Raw genomic sequence first — 18,403 nt, forward strand, 5'->3', positions numbered from 1 at the left:
ACCACAGGTCCTCTGGGAAGTAGGACTGCCCTCAGGTGGAAAGCACTGGCCTGTAGACTCCTTGTGTGTGCACTGCCTGGGCTACATTCTAGTATGAGGATGGTGGCAGTTTCATGACACTTACCAAAAAGCTTTCTGTGGCTTCTGGCTTGGGAAAGATTCATACAGCATTTGAATTAGCTGTTTATTGAAAACTGAAACACAAAACTTACCAATAAAAACCCTTTTAATGCACAGTTTTCCAGAGAGAAACTAATTTTAGAAAGTTTCTGTCTTTTTTGTTGTTTATGCAGACTTCCTGAGTAAAGTCTGATAAATTAATGATTTCCTAGGAAATTAACTTCAAGATTTTTAAATGAGCCAAGCATCATGAAGCACACCTGTAATCTCATCACTCACAAAAGGAACCATCTGAAGTTGTCTCAGCATGGGGCTTCATTATTCTATCCCCCACTGTAGAAAATCCATCTCAAATCTCTTTATCAACTTTGGGAGATTTCATTTTATTCATTAATGTGTTTTTATAAATTAGCCATTAGTTCTCCATCTTTCTTATGTGTACAGCTCTCCACTGAAGACATAACTTGGTGATGAATTGGCAAGGATTATTTTACCTAGCATGCTAAATCCAATCACAGCAATAATTTCAGGAGTGTTTGTGAAATTACTTTAGTATGAGGCTTAAAATTTTACTAGCTTTTAACTGCCAATAATATAACATTGCCCTTGTCATTCAAGTATTAGTCATCACTGAATAAGACAGCTTAGAATACCACACACACACAGGACACATTTATGTTGTGTTGTAAACTGGAAGTGTGCTGCTGTACTATCAGACACATTGTCTATCTAGAGCTCCACCCATTGTTCATATAGGGAAGTGCTATATGGTTTAAATGTAGCCCTCAAGGCTCCAGGGTGGGAAACCTGGTGCTCAGTGCGTCCATGAAAGAGGGTGTGTAACCTTTAGGAAACAGGAACTGGTGAGTAATAATGAGGCCATTGGCTACTACCCTCAGAAGGAGCTAATACGGTTTCACAGGACTCTAGTTAGTTCTGAAAAGGGTTATCATAAACCAGCAAGACTGGCTGCTCCCCAATCAGGTTTTCCATCTTGTTTGCGGTCTGCCTTATGCCTTTACTTCTGCCATTGTTGTGCTGCCCTCCCCATGAGAGCACATCACCAGAGCCAGGCCAATGCCGATAGCACACTCTCGAACCTCTAAACTATAAGTTAAATGCATTTCTTTTCTTCATAAAGGACTTGATATCAGGTATTTTGTAAAAGTAATAGAAAATGGACTCATACAAAAAACTGAAACTGAGGATGGCTCACTGGCTTTAGGTTATTTGGTATATCCAGCAGGACAGGGCTAAATTACAAAGCTATATCATGCATAAGCACTTTGATATAGCACCCAGAGAGGTTTGGCCTGCAAACGAAGACATAACAGGATGAATTCTGTTACTTGCAAAGAGCCTAGATAGCAGTATAAGTATCCAATTAAGGGCAGGGACAACCATGCGTACAGTGGATTCTATCTTGCTTCTGTCAGATGCTCACTCCTCAGCATCACTGAGCTTCTGGAGAGGAAAGCCTAACCCTATTTCCACACAATGGAGGGTGGACTTTGAAGAATATGAAGAGTTTCCACTTGGGAGTCAGGAAGCCCAGACTGTCCAGTTTCCTTCAAAGTTGGCAAGGAATTCACACCCACTCCTCCAGGGCTCCAGATTTTTTTTTTTTTTCTGAGACAGGGTTTCTCTGTGTAGTCCTGGCTGTCCTGGAACTCACTCTGTAGACCCTTGGCCTTGAACTCAGAAATCCTCCTGCCTCTGCCTCCCAAGTGCTGGGATTAAAGGTATGCGCCACAACTGCCCGGCTAGGGCTCCAGATTCTTATCGTAAAAAGAGAAGGCAGGCATCCTCTGTCTGAGACTTGGTAGCTTCTCTAGCCAATAGCAGAGACCACAATTCAGATACAGTTGTTGGACCAAAGCTTCCTAGACAGAACCCAGACTGAAATACTGTGTGGTGTTCTGATCTAGAGATCAGACTGTTAGTCACATACTGAAAACCCACAGCTCCTCTCTGAGTGCTGTCTATTCTCATATGCACTTGATGTCAAAGCCTTTGTTCTCCATTTCTCTTCCAACTCTGACTCCGCCAGCCCCTGCCACTTCTTCCTTCTCTACCTGTTAGCCCCTTTCCTTGTGATCTCCTACCTACCTCTAACCCTCCTAAACTCTGCATGCTTATTCACCTGCCTGCGAAGCTGTGTTTGGTGACTGTCATTCACTCCATTTCCTGAGTCTAAATGAGAGCTGAGGCTATGATAAATCTAGTGAGACCGAAAGGGCGGTGTCAAGACCTGGATCCAGTCAGGGATGTTTTTCACTTCATAAATGTCAATGAAGAAGCTTACATTGTGCTTACTTGCTTGTTTATATAGACCCTGTGTTATTGTAGGAGATGCCTCAGACTCAGATGTACAGATGGGCAAACTTGTGATCTCATTTCCTGTCTTCAAGCTCCTGGGAATCACGTCTTTCTCTAGAATTCCTCTTAGCAGACAAGAGAGCATTGTACACATATCATCTCATGGGAAGCTCACAACAGACTTGTGTGGCCTATAAAGTGGTACCCATCTCCACTTTACAAATGAAGAAGACATTAAGGCTTGAAGCTGTGGCCTGATGAAGTTGTGTGCGAGGCCCTGACTCCTGATTCCCAGGCCAGGACACTTCCCATGTTTCATGATGCCTCATGGTCTCTGATGCCAGGAGCAATGGGTTAATCTCCAGAAAGCGCTGTGAATAATTTAGAGAATCGCCGCTGTGTGTTTCTTGGACAAAGAATTATTATGCTGGCTTCCTGCAGCATTAGAGGAGGCTCAAGCTAAAGCTGTGGCTACAATGACTAACTCAGTTCTGCCTTTTGCTAGCTTTGCAGCTGTTGTCAGAGAGAGAGAGAGAGAGAGAGAGAAGGAGGGAGGGAAGGAGGGAGAGAGGGAGAGAGAGAGAAAAAGAGAGAGAGGGAGGGAAGGAGGGAGAAAGGGAGAGAGAGAAAAAAAGAGAGAGAGGAGAGAGAGAGAAGAGAGAGAGAGAGAGAGAGAGAGAGAGAGAGAGAGAGAGAGAGAGAGAGAGAGAGAGAGAGAGAGATTGAGATCTGGTTGGAGGCACAGGTTGACCATTAAGCTATAAACCATTTACAACTATGGAAAAGAGTTTTTACTTACTGTCCAATATTGGGGCACTTCTGTCATTGGTGACCGTCTTCTTTAGCTTCTTCCCTTTGCTGATGTCAGAGAGAAGAGCATTCCTCCCAGCCTGTTCTGTCTTATTCAAGGTGGGTTTTTCAGTATTGGCCTGAAAGGCAATCACATGGACTCATCTGCTGCTCTTGGGGGGTAAAACCATGCACTGGAGTACTCAGTCAGACAGGTGGCTATAGACTTTATGGGAGATTTGGATTTTATGTCATTCTCTTTAAGACCCAGATTCCTGGGAGCAGATGCAGCAACAAAACACAAAAATACTAAGTCTGTGATAAAATCTGAATGTTCAGACCATAATCTGCCCATAAGAAGCCAGGGTGTGCTGGCTCTTTCATGTGACACTAAGTCTGAGGGACTCTGCAGCTGCTATTGGCCCTCGTCTGACGTGTGTCCTGAAGAGCAGACGGCCTCTGCCATCATTTAGCGCTCACCTGCCGCAAAAAGATGCTGGACTCTGCCAAACCAGAGGAGGCTTTTCAACTCACTAAACCTTTAGAAAACAATGTCCTCTTTATATATTGACAAAAGTGTTTTTCTCTTTTGTCAGACTTATGGCATAATTTACACATATTGAATCCCTCTTGTCAGCTCCCACTACTATTAGTTTTGACAAACATATAGTCAAAATAGGGAGTAGATTTTTTTTTCATATCCCACAATTCCCTCAAGTTCATTTGACCATACCACATTTCTGATATTTAATTCCTTTGAAAGCCTAGCCCAGAGTAAATGCGCAGCTAAAGATGCATATTTACTTAAAAGATGTTTGGGCATTTATTTTATAATCATAAAGCTTCTGACTGTGAAAGTGAGGTCCTGATCCTTTAGGGTTATTTTAGGAATGTGGACACTCAAGTCTAACACATTGGCTTGAAGGTAAGCGCCTCTCCTGTGTGGATCCCATCCAGGGTGAATGTGGCCACCTCAACACCAGACGCCCTTCTAGCTGGCATGAGAGTCTCCTGGGCGGGCCCCGCCCGGGCCCCGCCCTTTGGAAAGGATGAGATCCCAGGTGAGCCAGTTTTGGTCATAAGAAGTGAAGGTGAGAAGCTCAAGGTTTGATGCCTCTGCCTTTAATTGCCAGAGAGGCGGAAGGGCGGCCAAGTTGCACGGAATCATTGTGCACCAAGATGCAGACATACCGAAGCAATGAGAGCATCTTCTGCATGCTGCATTTCATTTTAATTTATCGAAATTTAAATAAAATTTCATTTTAATTGTATTGACCCTGTGTGTTATTTCTGCTTTATAGACACATGCACACAAACCCAAAACAAAGACACCAATGGAAATCTGTAGTGTAGTGAGTTAGATCACTTGGTCCGGTGGTAGGGGTGTCAAGGCTGGAGGAGGGGCCCAGGCCGGAACCCTGGCAGTGTGACGCCAGCACCGTCCCCTCTCTGAGAGAAGGGTGAATGTGGGCTCCCAATCGTTCCTTCCCCATCAGCCCTCAACAGCCCCTGGAGGCAGCCTGTAGGGAGCTTCCCCCATCTCCTTCCATATAGTCTTTACATGGCTAACGTGGTTCTGTTAGTGAGTTTGTTCTCTATTATACCTAAAATACTATGGAGAGACCCTTAAAAGCTACCTGGTCCCTTTACTTTAAGAATGAAAATCAACTAGGATTAACTAATGAATCCACACTGGACATCTTCAGTCTGAGTCAACAATCTGCCACGGAGGCTTCACCCCCTAGCTTGGAGATTTATTTTGTCACCTGACTTTGTTATGCCAACCTCTCTCAAGTGGCAGACCAGGACATTTAACTGTATTGCTCAACTAGGTCAATGTCACCTGGTGGCCACCAATCCATCTCCCCTTTTCTCCCGGCCTTGCTTTGAGTTCAATAATTATAGCCCTGGTTGGCCTCCAATCTCCTGCCTCAACCTCCAGAGTTTAAATTACAGGTGAGCCACCACATCTGGCTTCAAATTCTAATCCTTTAGGCTCAACATTCATGATTTGTAAAATCTCTGTGTTAACTGTGTCATTATTTAATATTTTCATTAAATTCAGTTACTATATTATTTTCTGTACTCCTTTTTAATGAACACTCTCTCTTAAATTATATCACTGGCTTTTAAATCAGCCACTGGCTTTGATATGCCAATCATAAATTTTTAGAACACATATTAGAATAAGTATATCAGCATTAAAATTCTAAAGCGTAACCTGTGTGCCAATTAGTAGTGATAGGCAACTCACATTTTTGGAAAAATACAGATAAACTACTCTTGGCACACCAGCCAGCTACATGTGTTTTCCAATTAATTATGCATGCAAGGGGCTGCTTAAAAATTTCATAGACTGACACTCTTATAAAATGAAAAATAAATATGATAAAAAATGAGTTGGTTAAAGAGATACACAAAATCCTATCTGAGAATAAACCTAACTCCCATCAAATTGCTATAAATATTTCTAATAGTTTAAACCCAATTTCTGTCCTTGTGCCCTTAGGGATTCTCACAGGAAGCTGGGGGACCAATTGTTAGTAGGCCAGAGTCTCAGAAGAGTTAGATAAATGTGTGCCAAAAGCAGGAGACTTTTTCTTCCCCAGCTTCAGTCTCCCAATACAAGAAATAAAGGGATCAGTCATTAGCGTGCAGCTCCTAAGCAGCAAAGGCTCACATGGTGGGTGGGGCTCTGGGATAAAAGTGAGTCTTGGAGCCTTCCTGCAGGTGGATGTGCTAAAATTTCCTGACAGGCTCACCCAAGGATGAGGAGTCCAGTGATGAAACCCTTTGGAAAGTAACCATCTAGGCACAAGGACAGGTTTAGTGGGGTGTGAGAGTGTGTGGGGAAGGAGGTGGGGGTGGGAGTAACATTTGTGGAGAACAGAGTGTAAAGAAAGGGGAGAAGGCAGAGAAGAAAGAGGTGAGGTGGGAAGATGTTGGCTGCATTGTAGAGAGCCCTCACTTTCAGGCATTAAGTTCGTTTGAGTGGGGAGACAGTGCGCCCTGCTTCAGAGCTCCAGAGCTGTCTGTCCCACAAAGCCTTACTTTAAGCTATCACATTTGCCTTGATAGACCTGGTAGATGAAGACTAATAATCCACACTCCGAGCCCATAAGCTTGTATCCCAGGAGACCTTGAAACAAACATATTCTTAATGTTATTTGGATTCAAGAGGTCTCAAATAGGTTCTAACCTCAGAAAAGATCGGGCCCTGGCAAAGCGTCAGACCTATGCTGGAATGCCAATGCACTTACAACACAACTACATGCCAGCATTTGACTTTGTTTGGTCGTCTTCATGCACAGGGTGAAGAGAGAAATCCACTATATGGGCATGCTCAGAAATAATCCCAGCCCTTGGGAGGTGAAGACACAAGTTGCCGACCAGCTCGGCCTATGCAGCAAGAGGCTTTCTAAAAAGCCGTGGGTTTTGTTTGTTTGTTTGTTTTAAAGAAAAACCGCATAGAGAAAATATACTCACGAGAGCAAACGTTGGTGGTGGTGGGGGTGCTGGTGGGGGAGGGACAGGCATCTTGGGTGGTTAAGATTTCAGCAGTCTTGAGGGTAAATCTGTAAAAACAGAACACATTGGTGCATTAGATCGCTTGATAACAGTTTGTCTGTCATAACTTCCCTACTTCTCTTCCCCAGAACACAGGACATCTTTAGAGGGGATGAGATGCATTACACTAGGGAAGTTACCCTGGCAGGACTGTTCAGGAGGGATCCTGGTGAGAGGGGACGTTTGAGTGGAGATGCAGGGTGACTAACTGTCACACCAGTACTAACACTGCTCAATTCTGTCCCTGTACTGCACTGTAAGCATGTGTCAGCAGATGTAAGCCTGTGCCTGCAGAAGCAGGAAGATTTTCTGAGAGCTACTAGAAATGCATCCCAGTCTGGTCAAACACATTCCGAGCAGCACCTACACTTCCTCGCTCATTTGCATAAAATCCTTTCTGCCCCCCCCCCACCTTTTAGCCCCCCTTGAACAGATCCAACACTTTAATGAGATCCCTAGATGCTCCAAAAGCCCTGAAACTTTAGAATCTCTGTTACAGAGGTTGAGCCTTATGCCGGTGAGCAGCCTGGGACACTGACCACCTGAGGTCTGTGCAACATTATGCCCAAATTCCAAATACAGGAATTTTTTTCCTTTATTCTTAATAGTTTCGCCCAACTGCAGAAAACAATGTCTTAGCACTTAAATATTAATCTGGCTCAACCACTAAAAAGTTAATGTGGAAAATTTACACCTTAAGCCAAACCATCCGTTGAAATACTGCTTGCTCCCTGTGAACAACACTGAGAGACTCCCACCCCTGTTTCTAAACCAGACGAAGGACATCGGGGACTCATTGCCTTCAAAGTGAGCTAACTATGAAATGGAACTTAGCCCGGTGTGGTGGGCACCCCTGCAATCCAAACACTTAGGAGGCAGAGGCAGGACAGGCAAGTCTGAGGCCTACGCAGTGAGTCTGGCTGATGTAGCAAGCCCAGGTTAACCAGAGCTACAGAGAGATCCCTAGAGGGAACATATTTTCCAAGTTCTTTATTCATTACTTTCAAATCCTGGAGTGGAGGGGTTCTATGAGAGACCACTGGAAGTGGCTTTATCCAGTTGTGGTTTATTACAGCAGCGGGCTGTTTGAAAACTCAAAGCATCTTGCTCTGTAAATGTTGCCGGAAGTTGCTCTTAAACACTGTGTTACACAAAATGGAAGGGTTGAATCAATAGTTGGGTGCTTTATCTGCTCTGTGCGTGGAAGGATGGGGGTGGGTATCAAAGGAACAATGCAAGACACAGAAGGTCCGACTGCTCTCCAGCCCTTGCTATGGTTTTACACTCTACGGTTTCCATTTAAGTCCTGTAACAGTTTATGAATAGCTAATAATAGTTAATTTATTTTCACGATATCTTGTGTGCTCCTGGCTCCTATCCCAACTTAGTTTTGTTGTTTTCTCTCCTGATTCCAAGGGGAGCAGTGTGGAGAATAGCAGTCGGCATGAAAATACACCAAAAGTTCTACTTGTCCTCAGATAAAAAAATTCAGTAATAATTAACTTTTAGATTAAAAGGGACCTTGGATAAATAACAGCCAAAATAATTTTTATTTTGATGTATATTCTGCTAGCTTACAAATGCATGTAAGCATGCATGCCTTGGCATTCATCCTTCACCCTCAGGCTGGGCAAATGTATTCTCTCCCTCTCTCCCTCTCTCTCTCCCCCAACCCCCCCATACATTTGGCCAATAAATATTAATTAAGAAAATTTGGAATACACATAACTCAGTAGTGTCTAAATGAGTCAAAGGTCTTAAATTCACATTGTTATTACAACCATAAAAATAAATAAATACACGGGCCATTCCAGAAGCTGTAGATCCACTCTAAGGCACATAGAATTATTTAGTAATACAAAATTGCTGCTAAAATCATGAATTTTTTAAAAGCTCAGAGTTTTGAGATTCCTACTGGAAAAAATTCTTCTTGATTTTTATTCTTTAGATATTCCACAGTGCAAACTGAGTTGGATGTCTTTAAAACCTGAAAACCATTAAAACTAATTAAGGTGAATTTGGCTTTGTTCTTCAACTTCCTGTAAAAGGGCTCAAAGGGAAAACTGATGCTCACAGTAAACCACAGTCATCCTGTTTCTTTAACACAATCTTTTCACAGGTGCAGTTGCCTGTAGTTTCTGTTTTATGACACCAGTTGCTAGGCAACATCCCCCCACCCCCCAAGACCTCTCTGGCCACTTTAGAGACTTTTAATACCCTGGCAGAAAGGCTTGCTGGTCTTATTGTTAATTACTTCACCTCTCTTGAGCTGAAGGTCCCTGCTCAAGGCAAAGAGGCAAACCAAACAAGACAGACAGGAGATACAGAGAGCAAAGCAAGCACACCCCACAGAGTCCCAGGCGTGATGGAACCCACACTGGCTTCCCACAACACACGTGTTCTTTGTTCCGATGCTCATTTGAAACAACAGCTTCAGTGACTGCTGGGGTTGTTTTCTTTCTCACCGCAGTAGGTTGTGTCTGCCGCACGAGGAGGGCCCCACGGCTAATTCAGACACACTTCATTCAGAGTTCTGGCTCAGGAGGTGGTTGAGGGCTGAGATAGAGCCCGGTGGTAGAGCACATGGCAGCTCGTGGCCTTAAAAGTGTTCTCCAGAGCCATAGGGAGTGTCCAGAACCTGGGAGGTAGACTCACACTTCAGTCCAACAGTGGCTACCACAGGAGAAGCAGGGGTTACCACAGAGAGTGTATCCTAACCCAACAGCAGACATATTTAATTTAAAAAGTAACAGACACTGTGGGCATCTCAGGCCCTTCTAAAAGTAAGCACATGGAGTCTGCCTGGGCGACTCAGTACCTGTGGTTTAGCTTACGGTAAGGACCAGGAATCCTTTATCTAAGTGAAACCCATTTGCTTCCTCATCTTCTGTCCTTTACAAGTACTTTCTTTAAGGGGCTCAGATCTCAAAGCTGAAGTTTCCCTAAATCCTCAGCACCACATTTGGTATTCCCAAGAAGATTAATCTCTGCCTCCAATCTGCAGTATACAAACACACACACACACACACACACACACACACACACACGCACGCACGCACGCACGCACGCACGCACGCACGCGCGCACTCACACACACAGCATTCAAACCAACATACTGAATATGTTTATTTTATCATCTCAAGTATAGCCTTGTGATATGTGTTGAAATGTCACCAGATTTATTTCTAAAAAGGTCAAAAGACTTAGAAATGAAAATATTTCACCTGTGATCAATCATTTAAGCATGCATTAAGTGTTGCTATGAGAATTCAAACAAAACACTTTGTAACCCCTGATTCTCAGGACTAGAAAAGGACCTGGAAACCAACTGTACAGTTTATCATGTGGCCTCACAGCTACGCAGGTGGAAAAAGAAATCCAGAAAATTTGGAATCCAGAAAATTTCCTGTACACGCAGTAGTTAGGTGGCCTTGGGCAAATGACTTAGGCTGCCTAAGCCCCATTTCCATGGTCGATGGACATGAGGCTATCTACTTAGTAGAGCTACACCAGAGTTAAACAAAGCAGGGCTTATTAAGAATTAGCCATTTGCTGGGCAGTGGTGGCGCATGCCTTTAATCTCAGCACTTGGGAGGCAGAGGCAGGTGGATTACTGAGTTCTACAGAGTAAGTTCCAGGACAGCCAAGGCTACACAGAGAAACCCTGTCTCGAAAAACAAACAAACAAACAAACAAAAAGAATTAGCCATTTGTTAAAAGTTAAAAAAAAAAAAAAGCACATGTAAAGGACAAATCACACATTAAGTGATAAGTGCCGCCATCTTTCCCACATTCTAACCACCAGAAAGTGAAACCTTAGCCCCTGTGTGCACACACAAGCTGCCACTGAATCACAAAGGAGTAAGGGAGTATGCATAAAGAGAGTCTTGAGATGGATCAGTGGTTAAGATCTCTTACTGCTCTTCCACAGGACCTGAGTTCAGGTCCCAGCACCCATATCACAATCACTAGTCTCCAGAGGATCTTCTACTCTCTTGTCTTGTCCAGTAAGATTATGTGCACATGATACACATAAACTCACAAAGGTGTGCGTGTGCACACACACACACACACACACACACACACACAAATAAACCAGCCAAACAAACAAAAAAATAAACACATCTTACATTTCCCAGAAAAGTATCCTAGTTTAAGGCATTTCTTACTCTTGTTTTTTTGTTTTACTCTTTAGAACTTAAGGTTACAGAACACAGACGAATATTCATGGTAGTCCAAAGTAAATGTTCTTTCCAATACATGACACACACATGACAAATTGATAAGGAAAAAAAAAAGCCAAACCTTAAGGCACAAATGTATCAGAATTTAAAGAAAAGCTTTACAGTTCCAATAGAAGTTTAAAGAAGCTGGTAACACAAATGACATCTTCATTAAAATGTTGCAAGACCTCAAGGGTCTGAGGCTCAGTAGCTGGCCTCCTCTCCATGCTCAGCATGGGTCTGGGGTGTTCCAGCTTACAGGGTAGAGCTAGAATCTGCATTCCTCAACAGAGGGACACTGCTGCTGGCACTAGGGAGTACTCTCCACACAGCTCTTCCAGGCTCTGTGTCCCCTCCACACCCTACATGGCGGTACTGACGAGCTGTGCACAAGCACCCACAGACACACTTTGGAAAGAGCATCAGAACAGCCGAATGTGGTATTAGGCAAATCACTTAATCTCCTTAGACCAATAAAAAGGAGTTTTGACTAGATCAGAATCTACAAAGTGCTGGGAGGCTAACACGAAACCCTGAGGAGGCAAACAGTCTAAGACCATCTTGGTGAATCCACAGCCAGAGCCTTCCCTAGCTCCTCCCCTTCCTCTCTCTCCTCTTAGTCAAGTCTACCCATAACCCTCTACTTTCTGAACTGGAAAGTAGAAAGCCTTCGTTTACATTTGTTTCTACTCTACACAGAGTTGCACCAACAAGTTAGTGAAGACTGCCTGTTGACTAAAGCTGTAGGCGCCCTCCTTAGTGAGAAAAGTGTTGCTCTATATTTCTGCAAGGGGAAAGAGGAACATGAATTGCTTTTTCAAACACAGCCTAGAGAAATCTTTTTTTTTTTTTTAACATAAAACATTCCCTTACCCCTGCTCTATGGGTCTCTGTATGCACAGCTTTAAAGTTACATTTTTATGGTTGACGCCATTTACTATTAATCATATTAGAATTAATTATGACAAAATGGCACTGAATCTGATTAACATCAGTAGTTGCCTAGGCACTGTTCTGATGTGGATAGAATTACTCTAAAATACAAAGTAACATCTTCCCAATAGACCGCCTGAGCTGGGACCACACCACTATGCAGCTGGACAACTGCAGCCTCAGGCAAGCAAGGGGTTCGGGTAGGGTGGGGTGGGGCTTGCTTTGAAACTGACAGCAACTACTAAGACTTAAAATCCTATGTCAGATCAGGCTGAAGACTCAGAAGCAGCTCTATGGACCTGAGTTGACTTTAGGGAGCAGAGGCATGTTCACTGACATAAGGCTCCATCTTATGGAAAAAATGGGAACGAAATTAATATGGACCCAAGTAGTCAGGAAAAATTCTACAGAAAAAGCTCACTTTCATATGGCTCAGAGCAGGTTCTGAAGCACTCATAATCATCAGAGCAGGCGGCAGGAATAAATCACATGCCGTTCTACAGAACAATTAAACATCTTTATCTCGACACACTATGGCCCATTAAACATCATTTAGTTCTTCCCCTTTGCTGATAAAGAAAATAAATTTAGTTTGAATACAGTTTTTCTTACCGTTAAAAAAAGGAAGGCATGATCAGAGACTCAGACAGAGAGAGACCAGGCAAGACATGAGCCAGAAGAGAGAACCGTCCCTTAGACAGGCATTATCTTCTTAACACGGGGGTTGTTTCTGGGCAGCCATTTTGGACAAGACTCTGGCCTCTTGTTTAGTGTGACACACCAAGTCAGAGGCAGGCATCCTTCTGTGGTATTCACTTCCTGCCTGATTAATTTCTCGTTTGTTCCTTCCTCCTTTGCTATAGAAAAAGAAACTAGATTGGTTTTACTTAAGAAGCACTGAGAAAAACACCCAAATTTAAAAGTTTCTCCTTCCTTCAGGATAGAATGTAGCCACTTGATGCAGAGGTAAGTGGATCTCTGTGCCTCTCTCCCGTTAACAGCTTCCTCCCCACCTCAACACCTCTACAAAAATAATTACTCCTGGAACTTGAGATTTCTTCAAAAGAATTCAATTAGAAAGCACAACCCTCAATTCTGACTATTTCATTTAGCAATATTGAGAAGAGTCACCGAAGAAATAAAAGCCCTTAAGTACACTGAGAATTAGCTTAAGTGAGCCTTCCTCATTTGCAGAACGTTCAAGTGTGTGGGGAGAGAGTCAGGATGCAGGTGTGGTGTGCAGGTTGGGTGCATCACAGCCAGTGAGCTTGGAAATGCCACCAGAACCTAAGCCAGGATAAAGGATTCACAGAGAAGCTGCAGATCCACAGCTTTCTAGACCCGATTAGTTTTGTTTTTCTCTCTCCATACTAACAGGGTAACAATCAACTCTGCTAGAAGATGTTTGACAAAAGCAGACAGAGAGTAAAGGCAGAAGAGGGAGGCAGGTTCTTACTTCTGAGGTGGATGGCAAGGGAATATAGCTCAGGATTTCACAGCCTTAGGTCCAGTATAGAGTTGCATAAAATATCCACACATTTCTCTTGATGCATGTGAGAAATTCACATTCATTTTTGCAACACATACCACGTAACTGAGAAAAATGGCTTCAGGTGAAAGAATGAAAAAAACAAAATATATTTCAGAAAACTTCATTATGAATGGTGAATATGGGATCCTGACTCCGGCATACAAAGTCCCCGTTACCCAACACTCCCTGAGCGGGTGTCTGAGAGAAAAGCATGGGGGTGGGGTGGGTGGGGGGAGAGACAGTGTCAGTGGACAGTGGTTGGAGGAGACACTTGTAGGATGCAGTGGGACCAGGGGTATTACATTTCCTCTGGTGCTTATGATAGCTCTACCCCAATACCAGAAATACTGATATTGAGGAGTGCTGGACAGGCGGGCTCTGAGTTCAAAAGGTAGTAAGCCCATATCCCGAGTTGACTGGAATGAGCTGCGTCACGATGTTAGGCCCAGTTCCTAGAAGTGGATAGCCAAGGGTAAAATGACTGGGCTGCTTTACTTCTTCTCTTGGAGCTGCCTGAAGGAACACAGGACCTCTTGCCTAAAGCAGGACCTAGTGCAGGTGCTGTTCAAACAGGACTTCCTAGGCACAGGGCCAAGCAGAGGCAGAGGCTTGCAGCCAGCATCCACTTCTGAAAACCCTTGGGGCAACAGAAAAGATTACCAACTCTTAACTTAAATGCTTGGGTGAATCTCTGAGGAAGTCTAAGTATAGCTGGCTCTAAAATGAGAACATGGGCAATGGGGTGACTTGTTTACGTATTTACGGAGTTATTTTGAAGTTCGCTATGTTAGCTACCCCAGACTCATACATACAGAGAGAGGAAGAGAGGGAGGAGAGAGCAGAGACACAGAGACACAGGCACAGAGAGAGACAAAGAGGCGATTCCATGTGCACGTTTTCCAAGGCCATTCCAGTCTATTAGTGAAGCTCGGTAAGAAAGCAGAACGCCACTTAGCAGGCAGAAGCTCCCACGAGCTCCAGAAAATCTGCTATACAGAATCTGGGTCATTTCATCTTTAATGAGATCTGCAAACGCCGTCTACACAGGCTATACTTGAGCAGGTGTGTATTATGTAAGATCAATAACGGTCCTCTGCTTAAACCCCTCCAACAGCCTCTCATTCACTTACAAACTCCAACGCCTTGCCTACACCACAAAGGGCCAGAAGATCTCTTTTCCTAGCCCTTTCTCATCGTGGCTGGCATTGAACTTGCTGTACTCTTCTTACCTCTGCACTCAGCCCACACAGGGCTGGATTTCAGGTGTGCATCACCACAGCTTGGCTCAAACTCTGATGCTGATTTACCCCACAGCCCTTTCTGTTCCTTAACTGTACCAAGTTTATTTGCATCTTGGGGCTTTGTAGCTATAAGTCCTCTCACCTGGGCCTTCCTGTCCCATGTCCTCTCATCGGTCAGCTGCTAGTAACAATGCCCTCCGGCTCCACCCCTGCTCTCTCCTTGCAGACTGTACACCATCACTTGACATTGGACCTGTTTGTAGGTACTCTTCACCACGGTTTAAGCTCCATGAGAGCTGAGACCCTGTCTGTCTTGTTCTCTGTTGTCTCCTCAGCCTCTAATTCCTATGCCTGGTAGGTGTGCAGTATAGTGGCTTTGAATTTCTTGTAAAACAACATTCCTTCCCAAGCTTCACACAGTTCGCTTCAGTGGTCAACTTGACATAAACTTAGAGTCGCCTGGGAAGAGAAGAGCTCAGCTGAAGAATCACCTTGATGAGAGTGGCCCATGACCATGTCTGTTATGGGATGGTTAGCAGTACTGCATAACTGCTAAGTGAGCTGGCCTGGAACCCTCACATAAAGCAGTTTAGCAGTGAAATAACAGTGATTTTCCTGCTGTGCCTTAGCAGTCTGGGGGTCCCAGGTCCACCTGAATGCTGTGCTTCTTTGCTTTGTGGAGCATCCTCCTCCGTCCCTCTTACATCCAGAGATGTCCTCAGCGCACTGCATATACAGCAACAGCATCAGCAGTACGGTGGTTCACAGCTGCCCACACTCTTGTATACACTTAGACTACCAGACCTTTTTTTGCTGATGGCCCACTACCGTAATCTGAAGCAAGGAAACAGCCTGGGAGGAAACCGGGCGTGACCTGTGAGGATGCAGGGGTTGGACCTGCCACACTCATCCTTTGGCCAGCCTGGGTATGAAACTAGACATAAGCAGGGATTGGGGTTAAGACAAAGCAAGTTTGAATGCCCTGAGCTGAGGGCTGAGCTTTGCCTGCACGCAGCCCTAATCACAGATGTGTGTTTACATTTGACTTTGAGTAGGCTAGTGCAGACATGGTAAGTAACATAGTAACTGGTACTGGAGGAGAGTCTTGAATGTGACCCTTATATTTGCACTTGGCTTGGTTAATTTTGGGGAAAGGCTAGTACCGGCTCTTCGAGGCTAGAAGCTGGTAATCCTTGGAATGTATGCTAGTTATAATGTGACTTACTAATCTATGACTGAGACGAGGAACCTGTTGCCGGTACACGTCTAACAGAAAATACTTCGGATATTGGGTTATCCTGTTCTGTGCTGCCTGCTATGTTCACTCCAGACAAAGCAGGACAGAAGGCAAAGCTGTACCAGGAAACAAGTCTGGAAGACACTAGAGGTTGATTCCTTGCTGTCTCTGCACAGCCATTCTGTTACTTCTCTGAAAAAAAGGGACAGCTGCTTTCATCTGTTGGGATGCGCCTCACCAGTGAGAAACTGATTATCCCGTGAGCAATCTGGATTTGGCAGCCTTAGAACTGGATTAGCTATCTTTTGGGGGGTCTTTTTAGAAACTGTGTCTGGCGTAAACAGTCTTTTTGTTAGTCTTGACCTGTTCAGCATCTGCCTTCCCTTCCTTAGAGTATGGAGTTCAGATCTGGGAAGAGATCGTTGCTCCTGCAGCAACTGACTTCAGGAACAGCAAGTAACCAGCTGACTTCATGACTGCTTCCGGGTTCCCTGGCTGCAGTGACAGGTTCAGAGACGAACCAAGTGTCTTCATCCGAATCAAGGAGAGCCAATGAAAAGTACTCTAAAACCCACGGGGCCAGTGCTGGTTGTACTGCAGCACATTATAAAAATGAGGGCGGGGTGGCTGAGAAGGAAGCTAATTCAGAAAGAGCTAGAAGGAAACCTGTAACTTACAGTAGGGCACAGAAATCAAATGCAAATGTGTAGGCGTCCCAATTCAAAAAATGAAAACAAACAAAACAAAGCAAAATCAAAAGCCTCTTCAAAAAGTTAAAACACACACACACACACACACACACACACACAAAGCTGTTAAAATTTAAATGTTGATTGTCTATTTAATGGTGTGAAGATAGCCCTGATTTTAGATTAGATGTTATTGTAATTGTTATGTTTTACATAAAATCCTGAATTTTTAAAGATTCATACTACAATATTTGTGAATGAAATGATTTGTCTGGATTAGTGTCAAAGTAATAGGGAAATGAAGGCAAGGAGAGACCAAGTGGTCCCGAGAGAGGATGGGTTTAAAGCTGAGCAAGGGGGCTGGTGAGATGGCTCAGCAGGTAAGAGCACTGACTGCTCTTCCGAAGGTCCTGAGTTCAAATCCCAGCAACCACATGGTGGCTCACAACCACCCATAATGAGATCTGATGCCCTCTTCTGGTGTGTCTGAAGACAGCTACAGTGTACTTAATTATAATAATAAATAAACCTTTAAAAAAAAGCTGAGCAAGGAATGCACGTTAGGGTTGTGCAACACTATACTTACTTTTCCAATATTTGAAGAAAAACAAACAAGCAAGAAGCAACAAGGCCTATGGCTCATTCCCTTCTTCATCCACTAGTAGCTCTAGGAGGGGTTTGCTTGATTCAATACAAACCTGCTAGGATGTGGAGTTAAGGAAAAGTTAGTTTGTTCATCTCAAAACAATCTCTTGGCTTGTGGATAAAATGGGACACTGAAGTCTTTTCCATAATGGTTGAGGTTGTAGGTAGTTCTTTCTAGGAAAGGAGTAAAGTGACTGAAATGGATACTAGTAACTGAAATTAGAGACTTTAGTAACCGTGGCAATAAAAAAAATTTAAATAAATAAAATCCTAACCAGTGAGCTAAGAAACAACACTCCAAGAAGCAAAAGGAAACAGGTGAGAGGGTAATGTCTTACTTATGGACACAGAAGGCTCAGGCCTGGTAGGTAGGGCCTGCCTTTGCATTGTCTACTTCTCTGCCAGGATGACCCTTAACACACACACTCAATCCATGTCACTCCTGGGACAGTCTTAGCTCACCCAGATCCAACTCTGGCCTAGAGCTATCAACTCCCAAGAAGAGTTCACCATGTTTGAAGCCATTTCTGACATTGCCTAGGCATTCTTGGGCATGTGGTCAATGACATCACCAGCCTGGAGTCCTAACGTTAATAACCCCAGTACTAGAGGTGACTCCTCAGCTGAGAGATGCTATGGTACAATTTCAATTTAGACACTCAAAAGAAATCCATGGGCTCAAAGCTTCAATGGCCTTTCATTTATAGCAAGTGAAGTCTAAGTTCCTCCATGTTGAGTGGGGCTGTGGGGGCCAACTCACCCCTGCCAGCTTTAGCAGGGCCTGTTTCTCCTGCCCTTCCCACCTTCTCTGTGTTCTCCCTCTTCTGAGCCTGCTGAGTCCTCCCCTAAGAGCACTCCCCTCTCTGCTGTCCACCTCACTCACGGCAGGCTAATGCCTGACACGATCTGCTTTTCCCTCTTCAGTGGCCACTAAAGCTGAAGGCAGGGACTTTGTCTTGTCTATTACTGTCTCCCCAAATGTTTGGAACAGTAATCAACACATCACAGAGCTTATAAAACACACACGAAAGAACACTGGAGAATCTCCCAGCTCCAGTTCAGAACATCACCAACCTTATTTCTCTGTAAGAAAGAATGATTTTTTTTTT

At 44.0% G+C, this 18,403-nt stretch overlaps 1 protein-coding gene across 6 annotated transcripts in view; it reads right to left on the minus strand.

Moving 5' to 3' along the window:
- Wipf1 (WAS/WASL interacting protein family member 1) overlaps nt 1-18,403 on the minus strand; it is a 105,912-nt gene that overhangs the window by 12,479 nt on the left and 75,030 nt on the right. For 5 of the 6 annotated variants that reach the window (XM_031370635.1, XM_031370636.1, XM_031370631.1 and 2 more), the window contains 2 exons: nt 6,715-6,803; nt 3,239-3,368 (listed from right to left, as the gene is read on the minus strand). In XM_031370635.1, coding sequence (XP_031226495.1) covers nt 3,239-3,368; nt 6,715-6,765 — 181 coding nt within the window. In that variant the 5' untranslated portion in view covers nt 6,766-6,803. Of the gene's footprint in view, nt 1-3,238; nt 3,369-6,714; nt 6,804-12,563; nt 12,909-18,403 lie in introns of those variants that run through there. The other variant, XM_031370633.1, reaches the window with a different exon arrangement.

This window comes from Mastomys coucha, unplaced genomic scaffold (genome assembly GCF_008632895.1).
Source record: "Mastomys coucha isolate ucsf_1 unplaced genomic scaffold, UCSF_Mcou_1 pScaffold15, whole genome shotgun sequence".
NCBI lineage: Eukaryota > Metazoa > Chordata > Mammalia > Rodentia > Muridae > Mastomys > Mastomys coucha.